A 24,525-nucleotide genomic window follows, 5' to 3' on the forward strand; every position below is an offset into this window, starting at 1 on the left:
TTTTCCCTCCTTGCAGTCTACAATAGTGCCAAGAAGTACCTCAGATCAGGTAAAAGCATAATTGAATAATTTTAGTAGCCTTAAATCAATCCAGCCAGTATCAAAATGCTCTGATTTCTGAAGCACTCCTTGGAATTTTAAGGGATCTTTCCGGAATCAATCATTCTGGCACACCACACAACCAGGAAAAAACCCTCTTTCTTCCATGCACTAATTTGTCATAGAAAGTGTTCTCCTGACATTGTCTCCTGTGCCAATAGATGAGAGTCAAGACAATATATGTAAAAAGAGCCACAGACTAAGCAAGCTACAGATAGTAGACTACAGAGTGAAGAGCAGTCCAAAAATTCTATATTAAACCATAAAAAAAAGAAACTTGGCTTCTCTTAGAGATAAAGATTTCTGCTCTATATACTAGTTTTCCATTTCCCAAATGTGTTTTTTTAAAGGATGCACTACTTGTAAAAAGGAATACGATGAGTAATAGCTATTTCCCATTAATTCTGCTTCCTGTAGGGATTTGCTCCTTGGTGTGATCTCACACGTTTGGCGCCAGGTGGGGGTCGTAACTGGAACCTGCTTAGTCTATAGCCCAGTGTGTGATGAGGTGAAGAGAATGGAAAATGCCCTTCAGCTTCAACTTGCTTGACACTGCCTCTGTAAAAGGCTGATACACAACTGAAGTTGACAATATGAAGGCAGGATGTGTCTCCACCAACTGTGTACATGCTAGACTATACAAGACATGGCAACTACTGACCTGAACTCTGCATTAGATTTGTCCTTTTTAATATTGCTTCAAGGTCTGGCATGAAACAGCAGTGATAATGCATTGGTGTTCTACAGTCACTGGGGAAAGTACCTCCTGCGTGCTGCTTTCTCTGATTTACAGTCCCCATAAGGCTCAGCCACCACTTCCTAAGTCCTGTAGAAGGAGCAGCACCCATTTCAGCACCTCCAACCCCTACACCCTGCACACAGGTCCCCATGCTGTAGCTCCTCCTTGACCTGACTTTGACATCCCAAAGCTCTAAGGCCCTTAAAACAGAGCCCATGGATACTGTAAATACAAAAAGGAAAGAGCATTGGGGCTACAAGGGGACACCCTTGGGAAATGTGGTGGTGCAACGTACCCCAAACTGTGACAAATGCCTCGTCAAAGCAGGTGAGACCCTTCAAAGCAGTCACACAAGCTGGCCCAGAACCAGGGCTTTCACCGCAACACTGCATTGTGCCATTGGGACAGCTGCAGAAGTAGCTAGACTTTTCTTGAACTTTTTTTTTTTAAAAAAAAGGTTGTGGACATCCATTTGGGGATATATGTTTTACTTGAGTCCTGGAATAGGAACATGAAATAACTAAGTCTCACAAAACTTGTGTAAGACAAATTCCTTTAACACCCCCAATTTTAGAGGCAGAGGCAAATGAAGTCGGTACCAAACCCAGGATGCACACGAGGAGCTCCTACCCCTGTGCTCAAACCACAAGATAATTCCTTTCCTTTCAGGCCCTGATCCAGAGCAAATCAGTTGGAGTCCTTCTATTGAGTTCTCAATCAGCAGTGTAATCACTTTAGCATGTGTCAGGATTAAAACCAGCCCTCCAAATAAGACCATGTCTACACTGCAAATGCCTCACTGATAAAGGAATACCAGCACAGTAAACAGACAAAGCATTCCTGGGGCGGTGTAAACTTACACTGGCAAATCTGCTCTTTGTAGTGGTATAGTAAAATCATCCCCACAAGCAAAACAAGCACCATTTTGAGGTATAATTGCATCTACACGTGTAGTGTTTGCTCGCTCAGAGGTGTCAGTCTGACCAGAACAGCTGCGCTGATAGAAATCTGCAGCACAGACCTGGCCTCTTTTTTTATTTTTTTTAAAAAAGTTTTAAGTAATTAATAACAATCAGCATTGGCTCTCTGGTCAGAGTGGTGTCAGTTTGTCTCTTTAGAGGTTTACCCAAACTGGCTGATTTAAGAAAGAGAAAAGAAAGGAATTTAACATGGTTACATGGACTTGCCTTGGCTGGTACTTAGCGGAGTGCACAGTTATGGAAATCAGATATACTGTGTGGAAACACCATTTCTGGACACAAAGCCAGGCTTTGTGAGTTTACAGCTAGATTTTTCCAAGACCCTATTCAGCAAAGTCCTGTAGTCCACCCTGCTAGTTCCACAGATGGAGGAAAATGGTGACGTGGAAGAGATCTCCCACATGGCCAGCCTCCCCCCAAGACAAGAATGACACACTGCCTCTTGCTGCAGATACAGATGTCTTTGTGTCACCTTGTGCTTTGAGAAGTGAGAGCTGGAGATTAAAAAAACAAAACAAACCCAAAAAGAATACAAAGAATGTACAAGGAATACAAATGTAACCAGCCAAAAAGAAGGCAAAAATCTGGCTGGGAAATTTCTTTTGAGGGCAAACACTGTTCCTGGGATGCCTTTGAAAAACAAGAGAAATCAGAGCTTAGCTTGAAGTTCCTTTCTGCCCTCAGAACACGCTGTTTGCTCCTATCGCCACCTTAGGTACAACGCCTGTTTTGACAATCTGTTAAGATCCATTTAAATGGAACCAGATTTGACTTGATGATGTGAGATCTGATAAAATTATGTGAGGAAATTCTAATTTAACAACCAACCCCTTGAATCACATTTCCTTACCTCCAGTGGAATCTAATTCTGATAACCTAATATGAACTCCCTCTTCCCTTTGCTCTTTTGCATGTGCCTAATACAATCCACTGCTCCATCTGCTGAGTCATCTTCGCCCCTTCTGCTTCTCCCCACTGCCTCCTGCTCTCATTCAAAGCAAGGTGTCTGACTTACTCAGCTCATGGGGCTGGCCTCCTTTCTGCTGGATTCTCAGCAGCCAAAAGGCTTGTTTCCCTCTGTATTATCTTTGCAGCCACCATCTCTAATCCTTCATTTCTATTATGTCCTCTATGGTGGCAACCTTTCTGAGTCTCCTTCCTTTCATCAACTCACAGACCGGTTTCATTTGCCTTTTCATTACCCTCCACTGATTTACAACTAAGCAACCTCCCCTGACACAGGAGCTGGAGAAGACATCCCAGTGATGATACCACTGCCCCTTCTGGCTACAGAGCCTCTAATTCTCACCTAAGCATTGGCATTTCTCTTTTTTTTCCATACTGATACCCAGACTATCATTCTGTGTCAACAGCACTGCATAAGTCATCTTTTCTTCCCTTGTCCCCAACAAGGAAGAATTAGTTAAATAAGCAAACACAACTAGAGCCTTGGCAATCTTATTTACTACAGACTTTGGACAGTTTGGAAAAACTGGAAGCTAATGAGGCAAAATGAATCAGGTACAGACTATTCCCATACTCTAATCAGAATGCTGTGCTTACTTGCCAAACAGCGCTTCAAAGTTTCTTCTTTCAGACACCACACTTCACTCCTGTGTGAACCAAACAGCCACCATTCCCCAGCCGAGACATGGCTCTAACACCTACCCTGGAGGAAGACGAAAAATGAGACAACTGTTTCCTAGCTGTGCATACTTGAGAAAGAAATATGTATTTTCTTCCCTCCCTTTTGCCTTGCGGAGCATGTTGCAGTTGTGATGGCATGTCGGAGGTGATTAGGCACTCTGTTTGGATGACAGACATAACTTATCCATGTGGCCAATAAAACCTCCATACAACCTCCCCATCCGTCTCTACAGATCCTCTTGATTCCTGTCCCAGTCTTCAACACCCATGAAAGTTATTTATGCCGAAGTGAATTAGTTTGCTAAGAATACGCAGGGTGTAATGAGCCAGCAGTTTCCTTCCACAAATGAGAAAATAAGTAAAGGGTTCTCACAGCTCAGTGCTGCTGAAAACAAATTGGCACAGCTAATTTTGGTCTGACAAGTGCACTAAGGATTCTCTACATTTCCCATACAGGCCAAGCTTATCAGTTCACACTTGTTAGTGCAAAAATCTCTTTTCCTATCTTTGTTTCTGCCACTTCTCTTATCCTGTCACCCTCCTGGAGTAAGTGTACTGGCTGGGCACTTCAGTAGCCATTTTTGCAAACACTCTTATTCCATTACAGAAAGATACTCACACGTACACACAAATGACAGCAGACTTCAGCGTAGTGCTTATCACAGAGGAAGGACAAGACAGCCTAGTGTAGCTACTGTATTGCATGCTGCCTTACACAAAGATGATCTCTTTTTCATCAGCCTCCCTTCTGGAAGAGACAGGCAACATTTGAATTGAATCCTTTAAGAAAAAAATTTATTCGTGCAAAGGATGGAGAGATAGAGGGGGGAAAAAAAAGTTATCCATGATGATTCATCACTGCAAAGGTAGCATTTGTAATTTCCTCTCATTTCTGAGCCCACGGGTCAGGGACTTGTCCAGGGTTGGAGTGTCCCGCGTTTCAAGTTTTGGGTTGTTAAACTGCCTCCCCGTGGGTGGAGCACACCAACCTGCTGACAAAGTACTTTCCAAAGCACAGAAAAAGAAACTACAGAAACAAAACCTGGCCAGTGATTTCGAACGGAGACACCCTAATTCCAGAGGATTGGGATTTGCTGGTGCGAGGCAATTTACTGAGTTTTACAACTCCTGGGAAACTGGGTATGTGCTGAACCAGACAGGAATGGGTTAAAGGGACTCTGCTGGACGCAGGCTGAACTTGGTGCTGATCCAGCTATTGCAAAGCACTGTTTGAAGCCTGAAGGGAAGTAAAGAAGAACAGGGAGTAGACTGGAGATGGAGAGCCCTTCTGGGAAGACAGCTCTTCTAGGTACATAGCGACTTTAGGACCATAGGCAGCACATATGGTGAGGGATCTCCATGGGATGTGGAAGCTTGTTTTATGGAGAGGTAGGAGAGATTGCCTAAACTTCCCCAAGTGAAGGAAAACCACGGAGGCAGCATGTGTGACATTTTTCCTTCAAATCCAAATCACTCTGTAGCGCATTTCTCCACTGAGCGAGTCAGAGGTGCTAACCACCGATCCCTGAGGAAAGCAGAGGTCGAGCACTGGGCAAGGTAGTTTTCTGAAACTGCTTTCAGCATGTGCCTGATCCAAAGGAATAATTTGAAGTCAAGTATGGGAATTTTTCTTTTTAAGTAAACGAAGATTTCTTGGTATGAGCCTTTCCCCTGCAGCCTTCACTCTCCATTCCTGTGCTTACACAGGGGCAGATCTACCGTGTGGCCAAAGGGGCCACAGCCTGCTCGCCCTGCCTGTGCAGGGGAACACGCTCTGCCATGCAGAGTCCTCTCCACTGCATTGCAGCTGCTCCCCCAGCAGTTCACTTGATATTTTCACTTTGCATGCTGAGCAAGTGAAGGCAGTCTGTGTGCACCCCATAGCACAGACACTTGTGATTCTTTGCAGTCGTTCCGTCCTCTCATACCTTCTGATAAAGAAAATCATTGCTAATCTTGCATGTGGAGCACAGGAGAAACTTATGGAGAGGACTGCTTTCCCATCAATACTCCTTTCCTTTTTTTCATGCCCAGGGGAATGCCAAGAGTTGTCTTCCAGTGTAGATTTTGAAGCTTGATAAAGAAAAAAGTATGCATTGTTTTAGTTGGCATGCAGGCTGAATCTGTATCTATATAAATGCCCTATCAGTGCACCATGTGGATAGTTTTAGCATCTTTGATGTGCTCAGTTTTTGGGGGAGAAAGAAATGCTGACAGAAGAGAAAGCAGGATTTGCTCCATGTAACACAGAAGAATTCAGTCTACAAGTCCAAGGAGGAAGAGGGAGAATTATTAGCCTGCTTCATAAGCCTCTCAGATGTTCAGAGGATGTGATATTTCTCTGATAAGTTGGGGATTCCAGTTCAGAGTATTTCACACTTTGCAAATCCCTGGCAGGCCAGCCCCCTTTGCACAGACCCCGGCAGCTGGGATTCCAGATCGCACATTAGACCATTTGGAATTTATTTAACACGTGTCACACATAACACAAGACTTGCTTCAGAGGAATAGGCAAATCACTTGTAAGTGTGCATTTACAAGATCAGAAGTCACGGAAACCATGCTCACTGCTTGTCAACTTATTCAGGGGAAATTGTGTAATCAACTTAACATAGCAGTTATCCTTTACCTAGAAGGTCAAGTTCATAGTTCCTGTATGTCACCACACTTGGCTATTAATCACTCAGGAGGAAATTCATCATTTTTATTTAAATTAAACTGTACAAAGTGGGGTTAAGCCTGAATTCAGATATCCACTCTTTCTTTCAGAGAAGCTGCAAGAGACGGACTTTCTGTAGTTTAATCACCATCTTTTGGGGAAAAAAGAAGAAAAAAAAAGAAAGAGAAAGAAATGTGAGTGAAGGTTGCTAAACTACTTATCTCCTCATCACAAGCTGTTAAGGAGACAGGTAGCTAAGCCATTCAACACCCTTTCTTTTCATCTGTTCCTATGTTTTTCTCAAACAGTTTGGATCCCACACCGAATTTCTGCCACTGGCATTTTCTCATTCTGCTGTCTCTATTTCATCTCCTACGCGATTCACGGGAACTCATGAAATAAAGCAAAGGGACAAAGTGATTGATGGTCACTTTATGATTAGACATGATGTTTCTCTTGTCCAAAGCCAGGAGATGGCACTTATGGAAGACAATGTGAAAACACCGTCATCCCAGTATGGTGCCTGGAAACACACCGACTCCTTCACACTCTGAGATCTGTTCATCCTAAAGGCCCCTCTGGACAATGCTCCAGCTCATTAAATGAAAACTACTGAAATTTTGGAAAGACAAGATCACATTTCCCCCTGCCTGTCCTTCCAAAATCCCCTATCACATTACTATATTTTTTAATAATTATGCCAGAAAACTGACAACAGCTCGGTTCCCCGCTCCCCACCACCAGTTTCCTCAGTTAGCCCTTCTCTACCCGAACTCTCCCTGCTGTGAATGAAGCGATGCCATTTTTGTTTTGAGACTGTTTCAGAATCTGCCACTTTGGGATGTCTCTCCTGTGCGTTAAGTTGCATCTGGTTACGCTCCAGAAATGCATTCTACCAGGTCAAGATAATTTTTTTCTTGGGAATTGATGAAAAGCCTTCATCTCCAACATGTACGGCTACTTCTTACTTGCTGCCTACATGCTTTTCACTTTCCTGTTTTTAAATGCGTTGGAAAGGGTAACAAAAGAGATAATCCGCCTTTGTGGGTATTCCCATAATTAGCAACACGCACATCTGGATAGAATTTCAATAGTCCACTGTTATTCAAACAATCTGTAATCACACAGACTATGTAGTGAACCAGCAGACCGGAGCATATAGCTTTTCATTATTATGTGGTATACAGTACCCGTAATATACAAATAAACTCAAAACCTGCAGCAGCAACAATGACACATTCTGTGTGGCCTTATTCATCAAACAGCCCTCTAAGAAGTCTTTATCGAAAGATGCAAGACATCCACTAATTATTCGGGGTTGTAAGTGGGTAGGAAGTATAGGAAAATCTTGCTGCATCTATTCAGCATTCTAAAAAGCCAAGTCCAGCCGTGTTTATAGGACTTAAAAAATAAAGACTATAAAACCCTAGAGCTCAGAGCTTAGTTATGTGGGTGCACAGTACCACGTAACATGTAACAGTAGCCGATTTTACAGGATATGTAACAATACATACCAGCATAGCCAAAGGCAGGATCAAGCCCTTAAAATTTTATATTGTGATTTGTGCTCAAAGATTTGTTTCAGTCTGGATGCCATGACTCATATTCTCCATTCCCCCCGCTGCTTTATCCCCTCCTTCCCCATGACCCAACCTAACTTTTTATTAAAATGCTCTGGATGCAGATTTGCTTTTTTAAGCCTAGTATTTATGGATTTCATCCTGCAACCTGTACTTACACGCCGCAGTCCCAAATGGCATGAATGGAGCTACTTCCACAAGGACTGTCAGACTGGCCTGTCTGGAAATGTTTACTGCAGAAAGAAGTTTATTCCTGTTCCTTGGCTGAAGCGTTTTCCTTTTAACCATAGACTGCCCAGACCTCCTCAGCACAGGACTAACTAGGAAACCCCTCCCCAGCTTGTTTGGCCCCCTACACAGCTTTTCAAGCATCGTGTCTGAGCCCACACCGTATCGCTGAACCATTGCTATGTGGTATTTCAGAAGTTTCAAAAAGGTATCTCTACTAGTTGTTGACTACGAGACTTTATGTTAAAAATTTAACATGGGAAGAATGTACAATTCACTTAACACCGGTTTATGGAGAAACGGCACAGGGCTGTGAAAAATTCAAGTCTGAAACTTCCCCGAGCCAAGGATTGTTAAAGGACAGTACGTGTCAGTGTGATGCTTTATACAGAGAAGGCAATTACCAAGTGGGTGAATATGACTTAATGATGACAGCCTGGTACTGTAAGTCAGAAGTTCTCCCTGTGGCTCTTCTTGTTGATACTATCTGAATCAAGGAAGCGATTTTTAATCCTTTTGCTTGCCCATTTAAATAACACAGAATAATACAACTGCACTGCTACCCGCTCCCCCACCCCCCTCCAAAACCTGCCTGTCATATTTTGCATTTTCTGCAGTTTATCTGAACAACTCTGAGTTCGGATGAGCTTGAAAATGTCTGTTTCTAGCAGGAGGACAGAGTTTGGTCCCTTATCTATTGTGTAGACTCTTGGGGCTTTTGGTGACAAGACCAAAACAAACAGGACTGAGCCTTCCAGCGTGGCCTGCTGCTCTGGGATAAAGGATTATTTCAGAGCATTCTATGGCCAGTATTTCCTCCCTCTCCCTTCTCAAAATTCTCTGAAATGCTTTCTGATTGATGTTATATACATCAAGGGTTGTCAAACTGAATTGTAGTAAATACATTGATTTACCTTTTTTTTTTTTTTAAAAAAAAAATAGTGTATTTACACAGTCCTATTAAATAATGATTCTACAACAGTAAAGGCTGCTACTAACCAAAACCTGACGTCTGCACATGCCATGCATTGTGGCAGCACAAATCCACATGACAATTATCTGGGTGTTTTGACTAGCCCCTAATGTTACCGATCTAGGTGGCATTGACAATAGATGTTTTCCAGCCAATCCCATACTTTTTTCAATCAAATACAAGCAAAGAATTTGTCCTCATATGTGACAACACATTCTTATTTCTCAAAGGTATTGTACAGCTACATTAATGCACAAGAAATGTGTTGAGAAGATGAGTTGAAAAACACAATGAAGGTGCCAATCAAAACTTAGAATAGTGACAAACAGTGAGGAAAATCAAACCTACATAGGAAAGCTGAAGCTCAAGGCCCATGTGAAATAAAAAAAATAATCATATACCATAAGAAGAGTTACCTTTGATTAAAAAATTACACTTTCTTTTCTTATGAAATCCAAGTTGTTGCATTTTTAAAAGTAAAGTTACAATAAGCAACAAAATCTCTTGCACAAACCGTGCAGGGCAAGTTAATTTTGAATATAACTAAACAATATATCAGCGAAGTATTCCTTTCAGCTTCCTGGAGACTTGTATATTGCCAATTTATAATTAGTTGCAGATTTTCAATTACTTTCTAGCTAACAAAACAGTTTCATTTGCATTGTTTACTTGCCACTTAACTCAAATTGTACCCAAATTGGTTATTTTAAAACGTGACACAGATTTTCAGGGCCAAAGCAAATTCTATATATTTTAGTGTAACAAGCATCTGTATTTCAGTCTTCGGTGATAAAAGTGTACAGGATTTGGCCAAAACTCAATCAACTCCATCACAATCTCAAAATGCCTCCTGTGCAATTTGTCAAAAGCAGATTTCTTGGCAACAACACATAAAACTACAGCAACATATAATGAAGAACATAATCTCAGAAAATACGCAAAGTTTGTTTTTGTGTACTAATTGAAACTGGGAAACCACTGTAGGCAAATTTAAATTCAACAGAAGATCAAAGAAATTAACCATCAAAATATCGTTCTGCTACCGTGCTTAAATACAGTCCACTGCATTGGGTTTCACTCCCGATAGCCTCACTCATCAGGAGTGTACTAAATTCAAGGGGTGGAAATTTGGGGATAGAGCGACTAATATGAGCGATTTTATTTGGTGTTATTCAGTACCAGGCAGACCTCAGCTATCTCTGTTACATGATATTCTTCATGATAATGCACCCTGCTACAAGATTTAAGAACTGGCTGTCTGCAGCAATACCCTCTGCCAAGAGATTCCTATTACCAGGGGAGAGAAGTGTTCTCCACCCCCTCTCCTTCTACACATCCATTAAATGCAGGTGACTTTTGACTTTCAGCATAGCGAGTGCAAGCCTCTGATCAGCCTTTGTTGCAGTACTTGTTCTGTGATTGATCACCCGTATCCTCCCTGTATTAAATAATGACAGGTTTAAATTTTTTCTCATCTGGCATTTTCTACTCAACATCTCTAATTGTTTTGAAAATTCTTCCATCTTTGCTAGATGATGGGGGAGGACACCTGTTATCTGGGCTAGACAGTCTCTTGAAGATAAGGACACACCCAGCACAGAGCAAAACTTCCCATCTCTTTCTCAGTCACTGCACCAGGAGGTGTCCTCACGGACCTGCGTGGGACGGCATCAGTGCCACTTGCCTGATGAGTTATGACGGATTTGGGCCTTACGAGTTCACTCTAACTGCATACGTATTTCTGTTGCATACATTTCTTTTACCTTTTCTGTCACAAATCTTATTTCATAACCATGTGATCTGAACCAGTCTAGTTTTGTACACCTAGCCTACAATTTCTCCCTCTCCTTCCCAGCTCTACCTTAGGCTAGAGCTGTCTTGGCCATGGAGCACCTCGGTGCCAGCACCAGCAGAGATCACAGATCCGCTGCAGCAAAGCCTGACTGCAGTCAACGGGCAGATAAGCTTAGTTCACCAAAGGCTAGACAAAACTTCCCTGGGCATTTTACACAGAAATTTGATTTTGTTCTTGGATGGTGGCTGGTGTGTTTCAGGAATTGCACCTAGTTTTTGTCCTCATATCTAGTTTAAATCTAATCTAGTTTAGATTAGGTGGTGCAACAAGCAGATGATGTTTTTTCAGTGGAGAAGCATCTTTTGGGGGAAGTGTTATTGCTATTGTTCACTCTGTTTTCCTGTTTCTTTTCCTTTTCAAGACAGCACGACAGCACTAGAACAGTCTGCATAACACAGATCCTTAATACTAACCTACAGTATTTCCTAGGGAATACTACCTAATTATATTCTATGCACAATAGCAATTTGATAAAATACATACGTTAAAAAACTGAAGTCTACCATTCCTAGCCCCACTCCCGAACAGCCATTATTGTCTCCTTCCAGCAGTAAGAAATGAGCATTTAATCTTACTTTTAACTTTCAGTCTTTAAATCAGTTTTAAATCCATGACAAGACTTTACATCCTACCCCATTGTTAGCAAGATTCCTTAATTGCCTCCTTTAAAAGACTTTATCCAACCCTTTTGAAAGTTTAAATAAATTATATCCACTGGTTCGCCTTTATCCATTATTTGTTAACTATTTCAAAGAAATCTGACAGGCTATAGAAATCGTGCTGATTTGTCCCCATCATATTATCCTCATCTAGGTCCTTTATAACTTGATCTTTAATCATTCTCTCAACCATATTTCTTTACACTGAGGTGCCTCCCAGGTTTATAATTTCAGGGATCACCTGTAACACCTTTTTAAAAGGAGGGGGACAATATTGACCACTCTCCAACAAAACTTTTTTTCCTAAAGTAATGCACTGTCGCTGTTAGCCACTCTGTTACCAGTCACGGTTATCTACATTTATGACCTCTAGGCTTGATACTGCACCTAGATATATTGAGGGACAAATTTGCCAACTATGAAAAATCTGCAATGGGTACAGACACCACCAGCCCACCTTAGCAGCTGGAATCGCTGCAAGTACATGCCCACAGCACTCTGATTTCACCACTCACTCTCTACAAACCGAGCTCAAGTAATGCCTCCATCGTGACATCCCGTACCCTCACAGGATGGACCCATACTTCCACTGAACGAGGCAATCCCTTGTAACACAGAACTACGCCCTTCTAAGGATCTGCTGTAGGATCAGTCAGCAACAAAGATGAGGCTTGCAAAACTCAAAAGACAGTTGTCTTAGAGGCTGGTGCAAGAGTAAAATTAACTTTTGCAAGAGAGGAAAGTAAAGCAATACCATAGCACTTTCCCAACAAACAGCAGAATTTATTTCTCTAGTTTTAATAAGTAATAGAAATAAACACATCCAGACCTTTGTCAGACAATTGATGGGGCAGCTAAATAAGGAAGCGAGATCTATACATTCTTTTTTAAACTTTAAAATGCATAAGGCATGCACAGATGCTATTTTGACAAGAGAGTGAAACCTTAAAACCTAGAGAGCTATTTCCCTCAAGTTTCCTCCAAACTCATATCATTGCCATACAGATCCAATTATCTATTACAAATTAATTCTTCTAGTCCTTCCAGCACATTTTTTATCCCTTTGTCTCTGTCAGAACGCTGCTGTCACTACTTGCAAAGAAAACCAATGGAGGAGGTATTTCCCCATTGCCTAGTGATGCAAACAAATAATCTAGCTTTTCTACACTCTCCTGCTCATCAAGCTGAACTGGGTTTGACAACTGGAATGTATTAATTAAACCCTTGCACATTTAAGGGGAAAAGAGTAACTCTGCCAAATAAAATGGGACAATAATGAGGACAGCACTGGAGCATCTCTACTGAAAAGTTGCCACATTTCTAGACATGTATTCATTCACCCAGTCATCCCTCCCTCCTCCCCCAGGTTCACCAGCTTGGTATGAAGCTCAGAAACAAGTGTAACAGCAAGCAGCAGAGGAGACAAGTGAGTGCAGTGTGCATTTTTTAATTTCCCTTATTAGCAACATGAAGAATTGATCGCTTTTACAAGGGTCAGGTATTATTTCCTCCCACTATTCTTACAAAGGGAAAGCATAAGACAAAGAGAGCGGTCCACACTGTGCCACGCTAACCACTCAGGATCAAGGCCATTTTGATATGCTCAGGAAAGGCAGAGATTTACCATCGCACATGGGACCTCAGCAACTCTCTTTTGGGTTTTACAAATTAATTCCACTATGGAGTACCCCTTACTTTTGCGGAGTAGTATGCAACTGGGGAAAATGCTGCCTGAAGGCTCAGCTTCTACAACAAACGGACCTCATTGCATGGCAGGAGGAGAGAGAATACCCCAGCCTCCCTTTCCTCCTTTCTGGACTGTATGTCAGCACACCAGTTTTCAGTTGCAATCCTGGCCAGCACAGCTGCGGCAACACCAGTGCTGGTGATGGACGGTCACCTGGAGTGATGGGTGCTGCTGTCAGGTGGGCAGAAAGAAAAAGTCCAGCCACCACGTCCTCTAACAGCACTGCGTGGCAGGGGTTTCCAAGGATTGCCTGAAAGGGAGAGCAATGCACCAAACACTTTGGAAGCAACTAATTGCTTGAGAGAGAGTGTAAACTTAGTAAGTAGGCCACACAGATCACATCTTTACCACCAACACGTTGAACCATTTATAAAAAAGTTTTGTAATTTTGCATAATTAAGTCTTTTAATAATGTAGATTTGAAGACTACAGAGCCACTGCACTTAAGGTTGATGCTTTTTTAATTACATAGAAAAGACATAATTTGGGAAGAAGCCTTGCAGTTTATTACATTTACTTCTGTCAAATAACTTATAATTGTGTGCCAAGGTGCCTGAGAAAAGTATTGTGGGTTTTTTTGCCTTTTTTAAACAGCTTATGCCACTCGAAAAGGATTACTTCCTTTGTAAGTTGCTGTTTCAACTGAAGGGTACCAATTAATTAAGCCATTTACATAAAACTGTCTTGGATCAGCTACCTACAAAGATAAAGGCTGAAATCTACCTTCTAATTGAACAAATAAAGTTTTAAGAATAAATATATGTTGGTAATTATCTGTAATAATACAATTTAGGAAATTTAGCTGATAAAATGAATATGTCAGAAATTAAGACTAAATTCTTATCATCCAAATTGAATAAGGAACAGTCTATAAAAAAAAATCTTCTAATTTATCTTTCATTTATTGTCACATTATATATCCTTGTATCATTTGATGTCTTGCCATATCACATGATGCAAACTGAGAGGAGGTGGAAAGTGTGTATTTCAAGGGATGTGCTTACTCTGGTAAGATTTTTTTCTTTTCTTTTTTGGTTTGGGGGTGAACAGGAGAGAAAAGAAAACCCTCTATTTTTCACAAATAGTCATTATACACAGCAGGGAATGATATATGACATCATTTAGCAAAATAACCTGGGGTACTTTAACACACACAATCAAAAGTAACCTGTTTATTTATCTAACTAACTGTAAGCAATTGATATGAGTTCATAGTACACAAATATATCAAGTAAAATAAAACAAGTGTGTCTTTCGTTGCAATAGTTTTCACAGCAGAATCACAGCTTAGAGCAAAATCATGGTCTCTGTAGCATTTAACTGCCATCTATATCTTTTCCTTTATGCTTAAAAGAGGAAATTGCACAAAAACTTCTATGCCAGTGGAGAAACAGATCTACACTGGAGATTTGCATTGCTGCAGCTACAGCAGTACAGACAGACGGACCCCTTGAAAAACAATTTTTATGTTCAACCTCTAGCACAGAAGGTGGTTTCTCATCCTCCACCTGTGTGGTGGTTGAGCTGATTAATGGTCTGACTGTGACAGCTGTTACACATGCAAAACTTGCACTGAAGCGAGTGGTGAGGTTTTTTGTCTGCATAATGACTCGAGGACACAATTCTGAGTCATATCACACATTCTGAGTCAGGTCTCTTCCTTTCCTAATTATTGCATTCTTTGCTAATGGATGGGATATATTTTCTTCCAATAAATCTCGACCAACTGTTCTTGCCACACATAAATCAAGCTTATAATACTAAAAACTTAATCTAGAGAGGTTTCACATTAAAGCTTGCTGTATCTGTCTCCAGGCAGAGATTCAAAATCTCAGATGCAGCTGAGACTGTACATTACACACATTGTGCCTGCACTTACCAAACCAGATCTCTAAGACTTATGAAAACATTTATGTATACAACTTGGAGTACTCAGTGGGAGTATGCATCTACATAACAATACACACAATGGTAAGTATTCACAAGATCAGGGCTCAAATCAGCAAGAGATTTCACACTGCAAACATCCCAATCTCAATTTTTACTACTGAACAATAACAGGATATTCAGTCAGGATTACTGGGTTTCTACATCAGGAAACAGAGCTGAGAAGGTAAGCTCTTCAGGGCAGAGGATAGCCCTACTCCTAGGTTTATGCAGAGCCTCCAGGCTGTCAGCTGCCCCTAGAAAATCCAAACAAACAAATACCTGGCAAATAATCATTTAATACTATGTCTGCTGTCTGATTCTTGACTGCAGTACCACAAAACTTTATAACGTTCTGTAAAGTCATCTGAACCGAGTTACTGAACTAAACAAAATCGTGTTTTCACTTTTAACTGGGCAGCAAACTTGTTCCCCATGTCCATTTCCACCCTCTCCAATTCCACAGCTGAGTTGCTGCTGTTGGGCTTCAACAGTTCAGCGGCAGACTTGTACCTCCGTGCTGTGCTCCTGCCCAGCCAGACCCGCAGGATGCAGACCCCGTGCCAGAGTCCTCTCCCCGCGGACTGATGGGGTTTCCCACCGGGAAAAAATACTGGAGGCAGCTGTAAGTGATGGCACCGAGCCTGGGCAAGGCAAAGTGGAATGTGTGTGTGTGTGTTTGTGTGTGTGGTGTGTGCGGAGGGTGCGGGCTGCGATAATTAGGGAGGAGAGGCCAGTGCTGCAATAGTCAGAGCAGATATGAGCTGCCAGCATCAACGGGTCACACGTCAGAGGAGTCTGGTGCGTTAGGCAGTGACCAGGAACTGTAACAGAGCTGCTGGCTCTGCATCAACTCTCATACTAAATCACTTGCAGGAGCTTTCGGATACCTGTTTTAGTGGTTTCTTCAGCTGCAGTCTAAATATAACACTAGGTAAATGTGACAGGCATTTACCAAGGCATTTTACAGACAAAATAGGGTCTCTCTTGCCCTATTTTTACACATATTTCAAGGAAACATTTCAAAAAAGGATGCAACAATAGACAGGACTGCACATTTAATATTCATAAGCAAAAATTAAACACCTTTAGAGACACACCTTTGCACAAGTGCATGCACACATAAACCAAAGCATAAATACACAGATGTAAGTGCAAAACAGAAGGTATTACTCGAGAATGTAGGTAACGGAAAAGAGGATGTGTCAATTCTTGATCCAATCGTTACGACTAGTCTAAAATTATCAGTGAAATGTGTTGCAAAACCCTAAAACAATACAGGGGAAAACTTGTTTTCTTTTCTGTTTCACTTTCAAACAGTGCTTCAGAAAGTAGGTTTACTGATCCCTGCCTTAAGAAATATGATGTAAGCTTTCTGCCTCTGTGAGGGTGCACTACCACCTATTAGAAAGCAACGCTTTCATCTTATGTTCAGCAACTAAGGTATGATAAATAAAGTCATTGCAATGAAAACCCATAAATGCATTGTGTCGAGGCATTTTATGTCAATGGAAATAGCATATATAACATCATTCAGCATGTTACAAATAACACAACACACACATACACAACACCATCCTCCTACACTTCTCCATCCACCCTCCATCACAGTCACTGGTGCTAATGTGATTAATAAAGCACGCTTTAGTCCATATGAATCTGCTTTTACTTCCACTGGGAAGCTCATCTTTCCTCCTTTGCCTACAGCTCTTCTATTGTTCTCCACCTCTGGTTCTAGAAAATGGCACCACTTTGCAAAATGCTTAGGGATGCTTCATCTGTGGAAGATGCCATGCTGAACAAACCTTTACATTGCTTCCCTGTACGTGTGTTAGAAGTGAAATTTCTTCTGCTACTAACAGCAAGTGTCTTCTAGAAGAGACAAAGCTAGCCTGAAGAGTTATTCAAAGGTTAAATGCTGTCTGTGTTCAAAAAGGTGGTCCAGTCTTCGCAGAAAATTTAAAATGTTCTCCTTTGCAGGAATATAATAATTTCTAATTTCAAGACTGATTTGAAGAAGAGAGAGTAAACCAAAGCTGCATTTTTTATGGTTGAGGTTTTAACTTCACACTGAGAAGTAAAGACCACTGCTGCACATATGTAAGGCTGAATAGTTCATTTCTCTGAAGCCTAGCTAGAAGCTGGCACAGGTAAAAAAATCAGTTTTAAGGACGTTTCCATTTTTGCATCTCCTGTATCATTATCTAGACCTATCTATTGAGCTATAGAAAGGAGATGGTCTTATGAAAGAAAGATCATTAGCTCTGAATTGCTCATCCCATTGCTGCTGTTTTCTGTGATGCAACAAACTTTGGCATATATACTTGAAACTGTGTCACACTCGTCTGCTTTAGTGGATGTAGCGCTAATAAAAGTTTTCTGGTTAATGTATCTGCAAATTGATTTCATTTGTACTTGTGGAACAGATAGACAGTAGTTAAAAAGTTGCCCCAGTGCCTTTACAATAAAATGAGTTTGAGAAATCAATTCCAGAAATGAAATTATAATTCAGTTTCTACTTCCACTTTGCCCTAGATGACTTAGACATTACCTCATTGACAAGGATCAGAAAGAAACCACTGTTTCAACTTGCCAAGCCTGTGGCTAGAAGTGACATTCTGAGTCTGATCTTAAGTAATGATCCCTAAAGTAAAAGGCTATATAACTAATTAGTAATCCCTTGAGCTGTCTAGGCTATAGATGGCACCATCATACACTATTTATTTATTTGGACGAAATTCTGTATCAAAATATTTCAGCAGGACTACAGTGACCTGACAAGATACTACAGGGATGGATAACTTAGATATGCCACAGATCAGACAGATATTCTTAGCAAGCGTATGACTCTCAAAATGCTAAAACATACGAAGCTACTTACCAAAAAGCAAAACATACTGCAGATTTTCTTTCTGATTTTTTTAACGTTAAGAACAGCATATAGAGAAACAATATTGCAGAGTCTTAATTTTTCATCACCTAGCTCTATTCCTAATTATTTCTATATTTTATCCTCTGCAGATGCCAAAGAAAAAATAGAAACATAATTAAATGAGAAGCAAAGAGATGTCCTGAACCTAAATGTGTCTAAGATAACCTAGTTTTTGGAATCTAAACAAACCTGCCTTTAAACGTTTCTTCTGCAGCATGCCTCACTTGGAAGCATCTTCATTTCCACGTGAAAATCACAAAACTGAATCCCTGACACCAATGCAACTAAGACCTCAAGAGCTTTTCTTCCTTAAAATGTACAATCATTTCTCACTAGCTGACACTCGCTGTTGACCTGTGTGATTTGTTATCTTCAACATAAAGTACACAAAAAGCTTTAGAAATTCCACATACAGGACCATCTGGTTAGTGTTACTCCATTTATTCCACTCTTTTTCCATGAAATGTTTGAACCAGAAGTATACGAAACACCAATAGTAAGTAGAATGTTCAACAAATGTTAATGATTGACTGCAACTTATCACATTTTTCATTCTAAATTCCTCATGGAAGCAATCCCTTTGTTTTTAGAAATCTTCACCACTAGAGAATTTTCTCACTGGCCTGAAGAGCTGATGTTTTTCCTTTTCATAATACTTGCCAGTTATGTGTGTGTAGAATTCAAACATGGGGAGTTAAAATGATATACATTTTACTTCTGCATCCCTAACAGATGCTTAAGTCCTGTGATAGGACTATGTCTCCATTGCTTAATGTGTTGAATAGGGAAGGTATGTGCTGGCTTTCAAGTCCGTGGCAAACAATACTCTGTGCAGAGGTGCACAGGGTCATTTTCTCAAGTTCAGACACGGCAACATGTGAGAATCTGTTTTCTCAACCTACAAAGATTTTACAAGCCCACATCAGCTTGAAAACCAATTATTTTTATATGATAAACCAGAGTAGGAATTGGGCACACACTCATCCCACTCCAAACAAGGCAACAGCTCCGTAATTATTGGTGTTCTCCTGTGATCTTTCAGATCACAGGTCCCATTCCCTAATTCAGACTGAAGACCCACATTTCATACATCAGCAGGATCTTCTATCTACTGACTCTTCCAGGGAAGCTGTCTCTGTTTCTGCTGTTGTAACTACTCATCTCCAAATTCAAGGTATTCATAGCAGCAGACATTTGGATCCACCCCCCACAGCTCCCCCAGGCGCAGCCACACGACTATGTGGATGGATGAGAAAAGGGCAATGGACACTAGGTCTGCATGTATCTCTTGCTCTCTCCTTTTGACCAGAAACTCCGTCTTTGTCAAATGTAGTGGGAAAGGGTACAACAGCAGTGCTGCATGGTTCATTTTATTGGGGGGTGTGTGTGTCTAAAAAGTCTCTCCCTATCTATGCTGAAGTGCTGCCATGCTCATCTGTGCATGTGGGTATACCAGATAGCATCCACAAGACTCAGAGCTTTTCAAAAATGAGAACTGAAGACCGGGCATATCAACTCTCAGACCCAGTGCTCTCCCCAGACTGAAAGTCAGAACATTTCCAGACACTGATGTGGGGAAACTGGTATGTCCCAGCTCAGCTTTTCATTCTAGCAGCTAGCAATTGCCTCTCAGGCTTTTGGGTTCCCCCCCAACTCTCCATTCCCGTCTGAAAAGAATAGTTGAGGCTCTTGTCAGAAAGTGATGCCAATTGGTGTATCAGCCAACACCTGGAGTGTGATGGCTACTGCAGGGCGAGTGAGGTTTGAGAGCCCAGTTACCCTACGATGCATTGACAGGATTCCAGTGACTGAGCCAAGGATGGGCCTGAAGTTTTTGTGCCACCGCAATATGTTAAACAAAACATATTTCAGACTGACTCCCTTGCATTTATGTGCATAATAGAAATGTATATAACATATATTCAGGGCAGAAATATATTCTAGAAGCACATCCATGTTCATAATGCCAGCGAACATTTTATAATCTATTTTTGTATTTGCAACAAAACAAAGAGCTGCCAGATTCCCGAGCCAACAGTAACCCCTGATGGAATCTACACGTGTAGTAAGAGCAAAGCAGGAACAGGATGATGCATGGATTAAGAAAAATTTAAGAAACTGAATCTCCTTTCATATCATCTCAGGTTCATCCTTTCAAACACTATTATAAACTAAAGAGCCATAATGAATTTTGTCATGGGTGGGGGGGTTGGTTTGAAGCAACAATACTACATTTGATTCAAGAATAATCTATTGCGACCTATAATACCAGTGTGCCAGCTTTTTTAAATTAACTGACCACAGCTAGCAAACAGCTATTAACATGGTGACTGCGTGGGGATACAAAGATATGCAGTGTCTGTACTGCTGAACCACAAAGTATTTTTAAAAGAAGAAAAAATTAAAGAGGACGGCCTCCCCCTCCCCAACTGGTCACTAAGACAATGAACTTATTCAATCTTTACAATCTTTTGAGCTTCTTTATAGGAATATTCCACCAATTTCCAAAATTATAGCTGGCGGTTGGCTTAATATGATTTGTGCACTAAACAAATGAGAGTGTTCACAACAGGGCTAAGCATTATATTAAACTGGTGATTAGTGCACCCTTGTATATGTGTTACACGTCAAAACCATCACACAGCTTTGCAATTGATTACAAAAGCCTCTGTAAGTGTGTACAGTAATAAGGCCACCCTGACATCAAAACATCCAGACACAGCTTAGTATTCACTGTTAAATTCATCCATTCAACGGCACTGACATCAACATTTTCTATTTTCTCTTCCTAAAAAACTGCACGTGCCTTTTGTGCAGGAGGCAAAACCAAAAGGCTTAAGACGTCAGCACAGCAACATGGATATGAGTTAGCAATGGCCACACAAGCAGTTGTGCTGGCTGTGCTCATCCCCAAAAGGATGGAGGCACCAGTGCACTCCACTGGTCTCCAGTGGCACAGAGGACAGAAGTGGTGAGGTCAAGCTAAATCCTGGGTCTCCATCCAGGGCAGGATCATGCTGCTATTGGCCTAACAGGCCAGTTCAGATCATCTGTTCCTGCCTTTCCATCAACAACAGATGGTTCATATAAGAATACAGTATATCCTCAGTTATGAGGTTTTTTTTTTAGTTTTTGAGGAATATGGTTGCCTAAGGACAGATATGTGCTTTGCTATAAGACTGCCTGGTAGTAAACACCCTCTTAAAAAAGCCAGTAATTTTTTTCAGAAGCCAGTAATGAAAACTGCACATCTGACAAAACAAAATGAGTGTTTCTAACAGACTGAGAAATCCGTAAAGCTGTATTTTAAATTATTATGACAAATCAACAAAGCAACGAGTCCACTCTTGTAATAATTCTAAAAAATGCCCATTAAGAGACCAATGACTTTTTTTTTTTCCAGCAGGGAAGTACATTATTGTCCTAATTCCTTATAGTAAAGAACAAGAAAATTCTTCTGGCGCAGGCAATGTAACTGTTCACCTCAAAGGTAGATGCCAGGCTTAGAAAATTTCTAGTGATAATTCCCGAGTTTCAAAAAGCAACTGTGAGGAGTTGGTTATGATGGGGATGCATACAAAGCCATCGTTACAATGCACCTCTTCCTTCTGCTTATTGAAAGAGCAGCTTTGGAAAAACTTGAAGAATATTTTTGATACCAGCATTTTCTTTGCTCATCACTTTGACCACTGTTACTCCTCTTTGCCGTGGTTTCCCTTTTTCTGTTATATAAACATAATCTACTTGCTTTTTCTTTCAAAGCATTCTCAGCCTAATCCCCTCCCAACCTATTCTCATTCATTTATTCCAGAGGGGAGAGCTCCCACCTCCAGTCAGCCCCTGACAGTAGGCTCCATCACCCATTTGTTACCTTTTCAAGCAAGGTTCTTTGTGCTTTCTCCCCTGCTGCCCCCATGCTTGGGTAGAGCTCCTTGTTCATGTCCACAAAGCTGCCTCGTTATCCTCCTTCAAATCCCCTCTCAAGCCTCCTCTTAACTCTGATGCCAGAAAAAAAAAGCTTGACAATGGCTGTGCTGCTGCAATATTGAGCCCACTAGCTATGAAGCCGACCTCCTTATTCACTCCTCCTGCTTCCCCATCTGCTTATATCCACCTGTTGTCTCCTGTCGTTGGGTTTAAAAGTTATCACAGGAGAAAGGGCTAAATCAGCTTGAATTACTCTGCGTTTGCTGAGAATGCATGTTCCCATCAGCTGACATGAGGCAACTTGTTACCCTGAGAAAATATCTTTATATGCTTCAGCCATCTGGATGTAAATTCTCCGGGGGTAGCAGTTCTTTGCCCTGTATTTGTACGCTGCCTAAGGGCCCTGGTACTAGCTATTTCATAGCACAAAAATGTTGCTGGGTATATAGTAAGTATTATGTTCTTCTAGACACCTAGTTGTGCGTGTTGCCATAGCTTGGGAGCCTGGGTACATGGACAGAAAACAGAAAGTTCACTGAAGAGTTGAATGAAATATGGATCAGCCCCTTAAGAGTACTGAACATACGGCCCACATTTAAATATGACTAACACACAGGCAAATGGTCCAATTAATATTTAGCGAGTTGGCTGATGGACATATACAGCTGCAAACTACCTGGTTACCCATCCATTAATACAGTTACCATAAGTAGGGGGTTAAAAAAAGCTCGACTTCAATACCAACACCATCTACCTCTATCAGATGGCTATTCCTGCTGCCTCCTCTCCCACTCTGTTGGACAAATAATTGAGCAGCATCACTCAGTCTAAACAGCTTCATAGGCAGGATTAAAACTTTTAGCTACTGTGAAATTATTTTATTTACAAATCTAGATTCTATTTTACAGATGAAGTGTTTTTTGAGTGATGCTAACAGAAATGTGTTGGTGCTGTACAGGACAGGGAAGAAGACTTCCTCTGAGTGGGGAAATCAAGTCTCTGGATCATTCAAAGTACAGGAAAAACATGTTTGATTGAAACAATCAACCCAATTTGCCATCTGCATTTAGTTAAAAAAAAAGAAAACAAAACAAAACCAAAAAAAAGGAGGTATTTTTACTCTAAAAGTAAATGCACAGAATTCAAAAGCAAAAACCTCAACCTTTAGCTTAGTGCTTGCTTATTGTCTGAAGGTGAGGCTTGCATTAGCCCTTGCCTAAAAAACCCATTTAGGAAAATGTGGGATCAGTTTCTTCCTTTAGAAAAAAAACCAACAACTTTTACAAGTGGAAAAAATCCCACAGAGGCTGCAGGGTAATGTTTTTCATTAACCGGAACACACATTTTCAGAAGTAAAACTGCATGCTTTTTTCTGGCAATAATTAACAAATTATTGCATATAATTTTTTTTAAATTACTCCCCAGATAATGACTTTTCTGTTTCTTTACACCAATGAATATTGCCAACCTGTTTGTTTTTAAGAACAAAGAGAGAAGTCCAAAGCCCATTGCTGCAAGCCATATTTCCAATCCCTATCTTCTGCATAGTTTTGAACTATAAAAAAGAAAATCTTTTTCTAAAACTTAATATAGAAAAATTAGCATGACCAAAACAGTTTCAAACCCCAATCTTCAAATGAAAGTGCAAAATGAATTTGAAACTACAAATGAAGTAACATTTGTTTTAGTAAACAGCAATTTGTACAGATAAGGTTATTTACACAAGAGCTCAACACTTTTTTTCCATCTGTATTATTTGACAAGATGGATCCAAAATTCAAGAAAAGTAAAACTGAATAAACAAGAGTATCCGTATATTTAAAAATCAATTTATTTTATTACGCCATCTAATAGTAAATCAGCACAATGCAACTGCCATTTTAAGAAAGTCTTACGAAGTTTGAATGAGCAAGTGTACTTCATTACAAAAGATTAAAGTTTCTTCTTCCCTACAGTGAATACAGGTAATTTCAGAAGCCGTGGCTTATAATTATTCACTGCTGAAAGGCTTTTAAAAGGTCCATATTGAAAACAGTGACCCCCAGCTTCCCCTCAGAATGAATGGAGGCAAAAATTCTCATTTTGCTGGAATGCTGGTTGATAACTGTTAAGCAAAACATGCATTTCTTCATTACAGTGTGGTCTGCAGGTTCATTTAAATAACAATATCATCCAGCATAAAAGTCACAAAAGAATTATCTGGCAATTTCAATATGTTGTAATGTATTATTAGTGCTAACAATGGGCACCTCGAGTAAATAAATGAGCGTCTTTTATTGGCAGCATTACTTCTGATTATTTAGCTTTATGGAATATCAAACTTTATAATTCAACACCTTGGTCAAGAGTGTTTGCTAGTGTAATTTTTGAACTAGAACTGACATTTTTAAATGTCTCTCCAATTTCCTCTTCCTTTCCCTACCATTCCCAAGAAAGTAAAAAAAACCCAAAACCACATTGCTCAAGCACAGGGAGCACTATTGTGTCATTTTGTAAGATATTTAAAGAGCCATCTTCATACTGTCATTATTTCTCATGACAAAATAAGCTCTAAACCTGGAAATGAGATTTTTT

General features: G+C 40.5%; 1 protein-coding gene across 5 annotated transcripts in view; it reads right to left on the bottom strand.

Annotated features, from left to right (window-relative positions):
- The window catches only part of VTI1A (vesicle transport through interaction with t-SNAREs 1A), a 274,408-nt gene that overhangs the window by 36,276 nt on the left and 213,607 nt on the right, over positions 1-24,525 (bottom strand). Inside the window, exon 9 of one of the 5 annotated variants that reach the window (XM_056352812.1) lies at positions 3,397-3,487. The exons of the other annotated variants lie outside the window; for them this stretch is intronic. Coding sequence (XP_056208787.1) covers positions 3,412-3,487 — 76 coding nt within the window. The 3' untranslated portion in view covers positions 3,397-3,411. Of the gene's footprint in view, positions 1-3,396; positions 3,488-24,525 lie in introns of those variants that run through there. 5 annotated transcript variants of the gene reach the window in all.

Source organism: Falco biarmicus, chromosome 9 (assembly GCF_023638135.1).
Source record: "Falco biarmicus isolate bFalBia1 chromosome 9, bFalBia1.pri, whole genome shotgun sequence".
Classification (NCBI taxonomy): Eukaryota; Metazoa; Chordata; class Aves; order Falconiformes; family Falconidae; genus Falco; species Falco biarmicus.